The 12,487-nt window shown below is 43.3% G+C and overlaps 1 protein-coding gene across 1 annotated transcript; it reads right to left on the bottom strand.

Moving 5' to 3' along the window:
• Positions 1 to 590: 590 nt before the first annotated feature.
• LOC115596902 (early growth response protein 2b-like) lies at positions 591 to 4,646 on the bottom strand. The gene is made up of 2 exons (XM_030442362.1): positions 3,784 to 4,646; positions 591 to 3,609 (listed from the first exon to the last, which is right to left on the bottom strand). Exons 1-2 carry the CDS (start codon positions 3,941 to 3,943, stop codon positions 2,549 to 2,551), a joined length of 1,221 nt encoding a protein of 406 aa, XP_030298222.1. The 5' UTR covers positions 3,944 to 4,646; the 3' UTR covers positions 591 to 2,548.
• Between the last annotated feature and the right edge of the window lie 7,841 nt (positions 4,647 to 12,487).

Here is a 12,487-nt window from a genome sequence, read left to right as displayed (position 1 = left end):
TGTACAACATTTCTGAGTACAAAGAACTTTTGTCCTGACAGTTAAACGAGGCTTCATCTGTCATTCTGTCAGTCAGCTGTCAAATGTTTGAGCTCCGCCGGCTTTTGTTTTGCATCTGCGTGACACGCCGTGAAAAGCAAGTGTAGTCGGACATCCCGGTGTTTCTGCACAGCGCGCAGCGTGTTAGTGTGGATCAGAACACAGCAGGTGTCGGTGCTGAACCTGCTTCATCCAGCACTCGGTTCTGTTCTGTCTTTCATACGATGACGTCTCGTTTCAGAAAACTTTAAATAATGATCTTAATGTGAGAAACAACGGGGGAAGTTTCACAGTGATGTTTGTAAACATGTTGATCTTTTTCCCCTGAAATGTCAAATATTAAATGATTTTATAGAAAACAGAAAAAGCAGAGAACATCTTTATGTTCAGCTCCGTCCAGCCGAGCAGCACCAGAGAAACTCATCGGTACCGTAAAGTCCAAATGTGTTCTGGAGCTTTTTGATAATGTGAACTTCTAATCTAACATGGAGGAGACGTTTCTTTTCTTAAAAATCCAGAAAGAAAAAATCACTCAAACCAACAAATGAACAAACAGCAGCAACTCGACAAGTCAACATTTATTTGCATCAACAGGAAGCATCATCGGACCGGCAGAATAAAAGCTTTAGTGCTCGACTTGTTTGCATAAAAATGATAAAAACACACACAAAAAACTTTCATCTTGAGTTTTGTCCAGTGATTCGTCTGTTTCTCTCACATTCATCAGTCAGAACGTTTAAACCAAAGTCGTCTCTTCTTCAGGTGAAACATATTAATATAGATCATCCAACATTTTTCTAATATGATACAAAACCTGGTTTAAAAAAAAAGCTTCCCCACCTTAGCCCCGCCCTGTTTTTATGACATCACAACATCTCTTGCGTGCACGCTGACATCACACATCGCCTCCTCCTGTCGTCGCTCCAACACATTCAAACACTTACTGATGTTTTAGTCAAATAAAAGTGATTTAAAGGTGCAATATGTAACATACCAGACAGCTAACTGCTGCTAATGTGACCACATGCCTGTAGCTAACGTTAGCTCAGTTAGCCGTGCAGCTAGCTCTGGGAGAAAGAGGATCATAAACTTCAAACATGACGACCAAACTGTTTCTTCACATTCTCGTTTGTAATTTTAGTTTTTGAACATTTCAACAAAATATCAATAATTCCTACATATTGCACCTTTAAATGGATGAACGATGAATTAGTGGGATTTAGTAACATCTAGTAACTTTAATGTGGCGGTCCCTCCAGGAAGCTGCGAGTTGTGATCGCAAAAATTAACACAAATTTCTTCGTGGCTTCGTGATTTTTGTCCAATCAATGAAACTTTCCCTGTAAATTTGACGAATCGGTGTCGTTTCGCCTGCAGCGCTGGTGGTGAAGATGCAGAAATGACACGCTGACCAACAAATATTCAGCTGTAAATCGTCATAAAATCATCTTTGTGTACAATGTGTTGGAACACAGTCAAATGTTTTTAGACTTTTCTACATAAAAACACCCACAGATCCAATCAGAAGCTGATGAATCCGTCTCAAGCTGCTACAAAGAACTTCTGACTGGTTCTGAAACTGTCTCAGGGAGATTTGTCTTGAGATAACTTTACTCCTGACGTTATATTTTGTGGATTTGACGATTGGAAACACAGGAGCCGCCAAAATGAACTAAATATCAAAGTTCCTTGTAGCAGCTTTAAGTTTAACACCTTCAGAAACGATGTGCAAGTTATCTGAGAGAATGTTTTAGGGGATTAAACATTAAAATAAACTGCCATTATTTTTGCGATTTCATTGTGAGGAGACGCTTAAAAACGTCGCAACATGCATCGAGATTTTTTTTAGAAAAAGCTGCCGTGAAATCTGACGTTTTGGGTCGCGACAATTTACAAAATAACAAAAGCCTGTGACCTCCTGGAGGGACTGAAACCAGCTGATGTTTTCAGCTGTGGTGATGAAGGTGGATGATGTAGCTGACGGAGGAGGAGAGGATGGATCTAAATATTCAATTTATGTGTTATTATTCTGGTTTTAAAATGATTTTGATTTGCTGAACAGGTTGTTTTAGTGAAGTTCTGTGTGTGAAGCTCAGCTGATGTTCGGCTGGAGGAGGTGCAGCAGCAGCAGCAGCAGCAGCAGCAGCAGCAGCAGCAGCAGCAGCAGCAGCAGCTGTGAACCCTCCTGCACATCTTTTGGTCTCATCTTTCTGCAGCCTGAATTGTGACTGAATCCCTGAGAATATGAAGCATAGACTGTCCACATGATGCCTTGCCACAGAGCACTAAAGTGAGCTGTAGCTGTCCTGACACTGATTGTGTTTCAAGGAGCGTAAACCAAACTCCATTCACATTTCTATTAATTTAACAGGATGAGGGAGGATGTTTCAGTGTGAGACTGATAAATAATGAAGACGTGATTTCTGTCTCTGATTCTTCCTGATGTGTTTAAAGTTATGGCGTTCATAAAGTTTACATTCAGCAGCTTCGGGCCGTGCGCGGTGCGGGATTAGGACGCAGAGGATTTCTTCTCCCGCTGCCGGAGGTGGATCTTCATGTGCCTCCGTCTCTCGTCGCTGCGGGCGAACTTCCTCCCGCACTGGTCGCAGGAGAACGGCTTCTCGCCGGTGTGCGTGCGGATGTGGGTGGTGAGGTGGTCGCTGCGGCTGAAGTTCCTCATGCAGATGCGGCACTGGAAGGGTTTGTGGCCGGTGTGGATGCGCAGGTGTCGGCTCAGCTCGTCCGAGCGGGAGAACCTGCGGTCGCAGCTCTCCGCCGGGCACGGGTACGGCCTCTGGTGGACGGGGGTCTTGCTCGGTCGGTTCGGGTACTTCCTGGGTCTTAAGATCGGTCTGAGAGGGAGGCTCTGGTGGCCCGGGAAAGCGGCGGCCATCGGACCGTCGGCGGCCGCTGAGGGCGCGCCGAGCGTAAAGTTCCTGATGGTGTTGAGAGGAGTGAGAGGCGGAGGCACCCTGAGGGAGTCCAGCGGGTACGGGAGGGATTTCCTCTCCGGGAACGCCGTCGGGACATCCCTCTGGCAGCTCTGCTGGTAGAAGCCCCCGTAGTCCGGCATGATGGAGAGCAGCGCGGCGCCGTCCACGGTCGGTTTGGGCACCGAGCTGTAGGACGGGGGCGGGTGGTAGGACACGGCGCAGGAGGACGTGGCCAGGTATCCCCCTGCCGACGGGTCCTGGTACATGTCCCCGCTGCAGGAGTAGGACGGGGCCGGGTGTGGGTGAGCGTGAGGGGGCGCGTACATGTGGCTGATGTCCGGGTGGCCGTGCGCCATGGTGCCGTCCCCTGCGTCTCCTCCTCCTCCTCCGCCTCCTGCGTAAATACCGGGGGATGTATCGGGTGATTCAGACACCGTGAGCGGGTCCGGGGTGGCGATGTCAGCGCTGACCACGTTGATAACGTCCCCCGGTGTCCAAGGTCCTCCTGCGCCTCTGGACTCCACCGAGAACTTGCCCGTGAACGCCACAGGGTGCGTGCGTAAAGTGGCCACGTACTGCGCCAAGTCGCCCTGCAGGAGCAGCTCAGGTGCGCTCTTCTCCTCAGACAGGAGATCACCTGGAACATGTGGAGAAAGACAACGAAAAACAGAATGAACATAAAGCACAATTTTAACATTTTCATCCTCTGATCTCTGACGCGCAGCTCGTCACGATGATTGAACCTTTTTCACATCAGAACATTTTGGCGCAGTCACCCAGAAACCTCCGCGACCCAAACCCAGCCTCTTACCGCTCTCATCCTCGGGGTTCCCCTCCTGCTCCTCGGCCTCCTCTTTGAAAACCACCTGAGAGGAGGACAACCCGCCCTCCGCCGCGAACACGTCTTTGTGGAGTCCGTCCACGATGCCGCTCAGAGACACGGAAACTTCTTCCGCCACTCTCGCGCTCATCCTGTCAGCGAGTCTCTAAACTGATCAGCCTCCAGATTTTCTGCCCGACTGCCTCTCAAACATGATGAAGATCGTCCCTGTTAACCCTTATTAGTCTGCGCCGCCTCTCATTTCTTGCAAACAGCTCGTGATGGTGCAGAACGGTTATAAAGGGGATCTCTGGGTGTCCCGTGACGTCATTCACCAAATATGGACTTGGTTTTAAAAAAACAAAAAAACAAGAGAGGGAACTCCAGAAATAGGACCGATGGAGGGCGCGTGACGACACGTGGAAACATAAGAAATCACACCTGAGTGTTTCAACAAAAGCTCAGAATTCTGCCGGTACCAGAACCAGAAGTTGTGGGTTTTATTCAAACGTTATCACAAACATGCTGCTCTCGTGTGAAAGAGGAAGAGCTCCATCATCATCATCATCATCATCATCATCATTCGGAATTCCGGTCACACGCGCTCCATAAAAGGATCCTCCGGTGAGGTGAGAGGATCCCGCGCGCTGCTTATATGGACGGTATCCGGGCAGAACCGTGATACATTGTGTTGTCTTTGTGCCAGCTGAGCCCACACACTGACTGCACCGACCCATTTGTTTTCTGTGCTGCCTTGTCAGGAACAGATTACTGCTCTGACTGAGTTCTGCTATTGTTGCCTGCTGAGACAGATGAGGTGATTAGTGAGGGAGAAATCTTTTGATTTATTTCCTGGAGGAGCTGCTTCGTCTTCCCCCATGTTCGACTCTCCGGTTAATGTTTGATGAAGTTTGGTGTTTTTAGTGATTGAGATTTGTTACTGCACATCAAATCCACCGAGTACGTTTCTGTTTTTTGTCCAAAAACGACAAAACTGCTGTCGCACACATCTTATTTTCATCTTTGTTTTTTTTCATTTCTGCTTAGCAACAAAACAAAAGATGAACAGAGATTCAGACCTTCTGGAGGATTAAACACCATCAGATTCTGTTCTGATCGAGCTCACAGATGACTTTGTAACTTAAAAAACAACAACAATTACCTCATAATTCTATTAAAGTACAATACGTGAGTAAATGTATTGAGTCACGAGATTAGTGTTTAGCTCAAATAAAACAAGAGAATTTGTGTATTTTCCTGTTTTTAAAAATAAGTAACTTTTCTAGAAACATACCTGATTTGGAGGGAAAACTTTGGTATAAAGTTTGGTATATTCATGATGAGTATGTTTCTGTTTTTTGTTCCAAAACTGCGATCACACATCTCGTCTTCATCTTAGTTTTAAGGGTTTAGTCCACAAATGGTGTCGTCACTCACAACAATCTGACTTTCAAACGCACAATATTTAATTTCTACCTCAGAAACTAAACAAAAGATTATAAAAGATCCAAACTTTCTGGAGGAACCATCAGATTCTGTTCTGATCGACGGGAGGAGAGCTCAGAGATTATCTCATAATTGTATTAAAGTACAATACATTAGGAAATGTATTTAGTTACGTTCCATCAGAGATTCAAAACAAGAATTTATGGATTTTCCTGGTTTTAAAAACACAAAACCTGATTTGGAGGGAAACTGAAAACTGCAGCAGAAATACGTGATTTTAAATAAAAAGTAAAATTACTCTTCTCAGCTTCTCCGACTCTCTCCTGAAGTTACAGCCACAGAAATGAAACTCTGATGAAACTCATGATGTTATTAAAGCTTCACGTGGTTAGAAAACATCACATGTGAATGTTTGTAACGCTTGATGAATGTTTTCTGTCCTCGACAACATTTGTTCATATTTTCAACACTTCTGTCTCAAATTTTGCGACTGAGCGTCTCTGAAAAACAACAGAAATGACACAAACTGCCTCTTTGTGCGTCTCGAGCTCATTAAACATGTTTGTCAGACGTTAACGACACAAACAGTGAGTTCTGCTGAAAACACTGGATGTAAACAATCGCTCCACCAGTTCATCTAACAGTCCGACTCATGATGGAAATAAAAGAACAAGAATCAAAATCGATGCAGCAGAATAAGAGATTTGTTCCTGTTTTTATTCCACTAACTGTCCTTCTTTTTTAAAACACTGTGCCTACATTACCCACAATGCAACATGACTGCACAGTTTGGTGTGATTGAGGCTAATGTGTCCTGCAGCAGAGGTGATGATCTGTTTCACTGTGTGGTGTTGAACCGACTCAGGTGACATCACCTGAGGACATTTATCTTCTCACAGCTCACAGACGTCGATGTGCAGATCTGTACACGTTCATGCTCTGCAGAGGATGAATCTTTGAATCTTTCCCCTGGAGTTTTTATTCATGCGGGCCGAGACGATCCGGATGTTAAAAAAAAAGCCCGACTGTGTGAGTGTGAACAGAACGTGTCCGGGCTGTTTGATGTGTGGATGAAGGCGCTGATGAAGACGAGGCGTCGTGCTGATGGCTGAGCGGAGACGAGCAGAGCGAGCAGGAGGACTGCAGCGCTGCGAAGCCTTTTGAACGCCCACAGTTACAAAAATGTTGGTGTGTATTGTCGTTGTGTGGCGAGCCGCCCACCCTGTGGCAGATGGGGGTTTGGTCGGTCCACACACACACACACACACACACACACACACACACACACACACTGCAGTGAACAGACTCAGGATTCACATGCACACATTTAGGAAACGCACAAACACAAACTCTCCCACACACACACACACAAACACATTCACTTGGTTTTTAACCGAGTCTCTGCAGCAAACACACACCAACACACACTTTCTCTGTCAGGATCTGTCGAACAAACACACACAAATCCACCCACACACACACACACACACACACACACACACACACACACACACACACACACAGCTCCTCGGGGACGCTGCCCTGCTTCCACCCTTCGCCCACGCTCCTCCAGGCCGTCGAGGCTCTGGGGGGTTTTTGGTTTTGTGTTTGGTGGCTCGGGGTGTCAGCCGGGGGTCCGGCGGCTCGGCGGACCCCACCACGCCGATTAATCATCTGTCATCCGCGTTTTTTTGTTAATATGGATCTTTGTCTTCGCTCCTCAAACGACGCTCGGGTCGGCCTGCTTTCCATTTCTGCAACCGAACGTCACCGAAAAAAAAACCCAACAAAAAACGACCCAAACTGCTCCTTTATGTCTTTCTCCCTCTGAGTCGAAGGTTTCATGAAGTCATCTGCTGTTCGAGTGAAATCTGTGACCTGTGTGACCTCATATCGACACCTCGCTCTCATAACATCACAACTACCAGAGTAGAAACAACAATAGATCCTTTTCTCTTCCCTCGTCATGAAGAAACTCTTCCTCTGCAGTTTGTCTCATTTAACGGCTGCTCGCTGTTCAGACGCCTTTTCACGCTTTTCTTCAGACCTGATAAAAACCTTTTTCTGACATCAGATCCACACGACACGTCTGAGAGATCTCCACAACATTTCTTCATATTTTCTACATTTCTTTCTCAATTTTTGCGACCCAACGTCACAGAAAACCAACAAAAACTAACCAAACTTCGCCTGTCGGAGGCTTAAACTCTCCGAGTCGAAGGTTTCATGAAGTCTTCTGCTGTTGGAGGGAATCTGTGACTTCATAGTGACGCCTCACCTTCATCACATCAAAACTACGAGAGCAGAAACAACAATACATCTCTTTCTCTTCCCTCCTCGTGAAGAAACTCTTCTTCTTTCTCACATTACTGCAGTTTGTCTGAAGCAGTTTCATGATATCAGATCTACACAGACGTGTTTCAGAAGTCAACTTGTTTTCTTTGCTCGTATTTTCTGCACTTTTGTCTTTAAACTTTTTATCCTGATGTGTTGATTTTCCAGCAACAGCAGAAATGTTGCTTGTTTAATCGAAACACAATGTTTTACGACACCATTACGAATATTTCAATCAATATTTACTGATGTGGTATGTTGAGATTCTCAGATTTTGGTTCCATGACGATAATTCACTTGTTTTGCTATATATATATATATTTATGATATATTTTTAACTATTTTTACATGGAGAAAAACATAAAGGTAAAAGAAATTTGTCTTACATATCATTTATTTAAATTTGATTGATTTAAGGCTCAAACTGACTCTTAACTCAAAATCAAGACAAAAGATTTGAATAACGACGTGTTCTTTTAATTATTTTGTAACATTTTGAATGTTTAGAACCAGAAAATAACAAATATTATGTTTGCAAAAGAAGAAATCGTCTAAATTTGACATTTCTGTCCCTTTTTAGCTTTTTACTTCCACTGTTGGGTCAAATGGACCAGAACTGTATCTTATAATAAACCATTTTCATTGATGTGTGTCTTGATTATGCCAATTAAGGCCCGCAGAAGAAGTTAAATAGGGAAAAATACTCCAAACTTTAAACATAAGAGGAGGGTTTACTTCACATTTTGTTTGTTTTATGTTGTAAATGTTTTAAACCTGATTTTCTCCTCATGAATCATCAGAATTTCATCGTTGTGTTGCTTTTTATATGGACAGCACGTTTTGTTATTTACGTCATTATCACAGAATAACAAATGTTTTCTAGAGACAGACGCTGTTAACAGCAAACATGTAGAAAAAGTTCATAAGTTTTCTTTCTCTTCTGAATCTCATGAAGTCGTTTTCTCATCATAAATCTTCTTGTTTTCTTGGGAAACAACATTTTATATCTTGATATTGACACGACTAGCTTCTGATCTGAAGTCGTCAGCAGTGAACAACATGAGATCGTTTGAGGCGTCTGTTCTTTGAGGAGACGATCGGTCAGTTTGGGTGTCCTCGGGAAAAAAAATAAGCATCAAATCCATGTCTGGAAAAAGAAAATCCCTCCTCTGTGAAAGAAATGATCCCGGTTGAATTATTACTTTCAGACAAAAGACGCTCCGACTTTAAACAAACACCATAAATCATGTGAATGTTCCCGCTGCCGTCGCTGCAGAGCGGGAGGTGTTCTTTAAAACACCGGATGACTCAAACGCTCCTCGGGCTTTTTCACCCTGCAGCAGAGTCAGATTATGAAAATACTACAAGTAAAAGTTTGATGAATGATCCGTCAAGGTCTCAAAGCAGCTACTGCTGAACTCGTGTTAAACCCGTAGGCGTTGTTTAGCTGGATAACAAACAAAGCAAATGAATCACTGCAGATTCAGTCGTCTCCGTCTGATTTCTCTGTTTTTTGGGGGGGATGAAATTCTCCATCAACCTGCGGATGAGTCAGGGGTTTGGGACCCTGTAACCGAGCCGTCAATAGAGGCCATTGCATATTCATGGGAAAAGTATTGACTGCTGAGTGTCGGATAATAGACAGGCGTGTCAATGACCGTGGAGCGGCGCTGAATGGCTTCCACAGTATCTCTGCGACCCAGAATGTGTCGCCGGCTCCTCTCAGAGCTCGTCCGCCGAGATCACGTGAGGATAATTAGCTTTTCCAAACGATCGGGGACGATTCTGTGCAGCCGCGTCCGATAAAAAAGGTTCCACAATGTTTTCAATCGAGCGGCTGCAGAAAACCACAACACACTTCCAACATCGCTGCTCCCAGAAGAAGCCAAGAAATGAGCCTCAGTCAGAAGGTTTACTTTATAAAAAACATCTTTTAGCACTCGAACGCTGAAGATCCAAATGTTTTCTCACGTTTTCATGAAACAAGACTTTGTTTTTAAGGTTTTATGGTCTGCACGTCTTCATAATATCCATCTACATTCTTTAATAACCTTTCTGTGCAGCAGCTTTCATTGTTGGACACAGAACACTTTTAATTATTATAGATACACTGAGACATTTAACACTTTAGTTCCTCAAATATCAAAGTAAATTATTCTCTAGATATTTATAAAAATCTGTCTATAATTTGGCTGGTTGGTATTTTTGTTGTTCGGTGTCCTGAGTTAGAGATCATCTCGGCCTGACGAGGTTAATAAACATTATCTCACGGTAACAAACAATTAAATGCTCACACAATGAAATATATTATGATATCAAAGATTTCTGAGAAGTATGAAGCAAAAGGTCGAACGTCAGCTGTGAGTTTGTTTTCTCTCATTATTTTTCTAAAACGAGACGTCGTCGATTCACAAATAATTCTGCAAATTAACTTTCTCTCGTTTCAGCTTCTTTAAAGAGATGGTTTGTTTAGTATTACATATAATAAACTAAATATCAGTGTTGTGGGTCGTTCAGTCTCTGGGGATTCAGTACTCGCTGTATAAATACATTTTTGTTTGTTAAGAGTGAGGAAATTAAATGAATGATATATTTACTGCTTATTAAAGGTGTTTTTAACCAAAGATTTTAATATAAATGCATTAAATCTGAACAAAGGAGTCACTTTGTGTTGCAAACTCATGTAATCTTCTTTGTTAGTCAGAGTTTTAACTCATTATGCTTTTAAAAATCTCTATTGTTGATGACACAAATCACCTCTCTGTCAAATTAAGGCTGCAGTTAATGATTATTATCATTAAACGTCACTCTGCTGATTCATGTCTCAGTTAAAACAACATCTTCAGAGTCTGAACGATACAAAACGCAGATATTTAACTAAAATACATAAACGAGCAGCAGATCGTCACATTTAAGAAACTGAAACTGGAATAAATATTTGCAGAATTTGTTCTACAGTCAATCAAATATCTATTATTAGCCAACAGACAACCACCAGCTAACATGAGGCCTTTTGCTGACTCATGCTGTCGTTATAAATCTCAGCATTAAGCTTCAATGGACACGATCTTATATATTATAACACATTTCACCCAGAAAACACCTTTTAACTGCAGAGAACCGCAAAAAAACACATTTCATAAAGAAACAACTTGAAAACTGACGACCAGCGAAGAAAACACAGATTATATTGCCACATTTTTAACAATATTCCCTTTTTAAAAACGTTTATTTTAAGTTATTTGGATCTTCCTTTAAATCCTTTCACGCTAAATGAAGAAAGTAGATGTTAAAGTTGAGCATCAGGAGACAGAACGAGTGAAATCAAGCTCTAAAATGTCGATTTTCACTTCTAAGTTTCTATTTTACATCTTTTTGATGCAGCTCGACTTGATTTTTGCTATTTATTGTCAAAAATCTTTTATATTTCTCAGAGTAAAATCTTTTATCTGAAGTTAGTCTGTGTGTCTCTTCCTGCTCGTACACAGCTGAGGTGGATCTCATGTGACAAAAGAAGAAGAATCAAACTCACTTTAAACCCTCCGTGAAGAAGAAATCCTCCTCGTCCTCCGTCCGGGTCCCAGCGAGACGGCGTCCAGCGGGCCTCCTCCTTCCTCGCTCTCCAAAGAGTCGGAGCGACGGCTGGAGAAGCAGGAAAAGAGAAGGTGGCGATGGAGAAGACGTCCGAGATGTTTCTGGGGGGTGAATGAAGCTCGACGTCCGTTACCCGCTCTGGATTTCTGCCTCGCCCCCGGAAAGGGTCATCGTCACCCGGGGTCCGAGTGGGCTGCCGGTGACAAAAAGATAGAGAGAGGCAGAGAGAGAGAGGCAGAGGGAGAGTGTGGGGGGAGAAACAATACGATTGTTCCCTCCTCACTTTGCTTCCACCCTCGCAGTTAAAATTGTTATGGTAATGAAGTGGATTTTTGCTGGACAGCAGATTGTAACAGAGAGATGTTTCTTTGACTTGAAGGCCGGAGGTGTTCGAGCTGCTAATGATGGTGATAAAGGACAAACACTTAATATCAAGTTAGATAAAGTGGAGTTTGATTTGTGCAGCATTTAATGCACATTTACGAACATTAATTTAATCTGGTTGGCATCTTTGGAAAACTTCTGAATCGTCACTCAAATTTAAAATGAAATTATTTGAGATTGGACAATGTTTGACTGCACGGTGTGAGTTTATAATGACTGACGAAAAGGATAATTTCACCAGAAATAAGAAAACCCAACTCTCCTCCTCCTGATGATATAAAGTCCTCCTCTCCTCCTGATGATATAAAGTCCTCCTCTCCTCATGATGATATAAAGTCCTCCTCTCCTCATGATGATATAAAGTCCTCCTCTCCTCCTCCTGATGATATAAAGTCCTCCTCTCCTCCTGATGATATAAAGTCCTCCTCTCCTCCTCCTGATGATGATATAAAGTCCTCCTCTCCTCATGATGATATAAGTCCTCTCTCCATTATGATATAAAGTCCTCCTCTCCTCCTGATGATATAAAGTCCTCCTCTCCTCCTCCTGATGATATAAAGTCCTCCTCTCCTCCTGCCTGATGATATAAAGTCCTCCTCTCCTCCTCCTGATGATATAAAGTCCTCCTCTCCTCCTCCTGATGATATAAAGTCCTCCTCTCCTCCTCCTGATGATATAAAGTCCTCCTCTCCTCCTCCTGATGATATAAAGTCCTCCTCTCCTCCTCCTGATGATATAAAGTCCTCCTCTCCTCCTGATGATATAAGTCCTCCTCTCCTCCTGATGATATAAAGTCCTCCTCTCCTCCTCCTGATGATATAAAGTCCTCCTCTCCTCCTCCTGATGATATAAAGTCCTCCTCTCCTCCTCCTGATGATATAAAGTCCTCCTCTCCTCCTCCTGATGATATAAAGTCCTCCTCTCCTCCTGCTGATGA

This window comes from Sparus aurata, chromosome 15 (genome assembly GCF_900880675.1).
Source record: "Sparus aurata chromosome 15, fSpaAur1.1, whole genome shotgun sequence".
NCBI lineage: Eukaryota > Metazoa > Chordata > Actinopteri > Spariformes > Sparidae > Sparus > Sparus aurata.
Note: the sequence above shows the minus strand (reverse complement) of the source record. Positions and strands in the feature narration are given on the sequence as shown.

What these genes read in the sequence shown, in the direction of transcription:
- LOC115596902 (XM_030442362.1), bottom strand. Translation starts at nt 3,943, where the DNA reads ATGAGCGCGAGAGTGGCGGAAGAAGTTTCCGTGTCTCTGAGCGGCATC. An exon ending in GAACCCCGAGGATGAGAGCG is followed by an intron (nt 3,610 to 3,783) that starts GTAAGAGGCTGG and finishes CACATGTTCCAG; the next exon opens with GTGATCTCCTGTCTGAGGAG.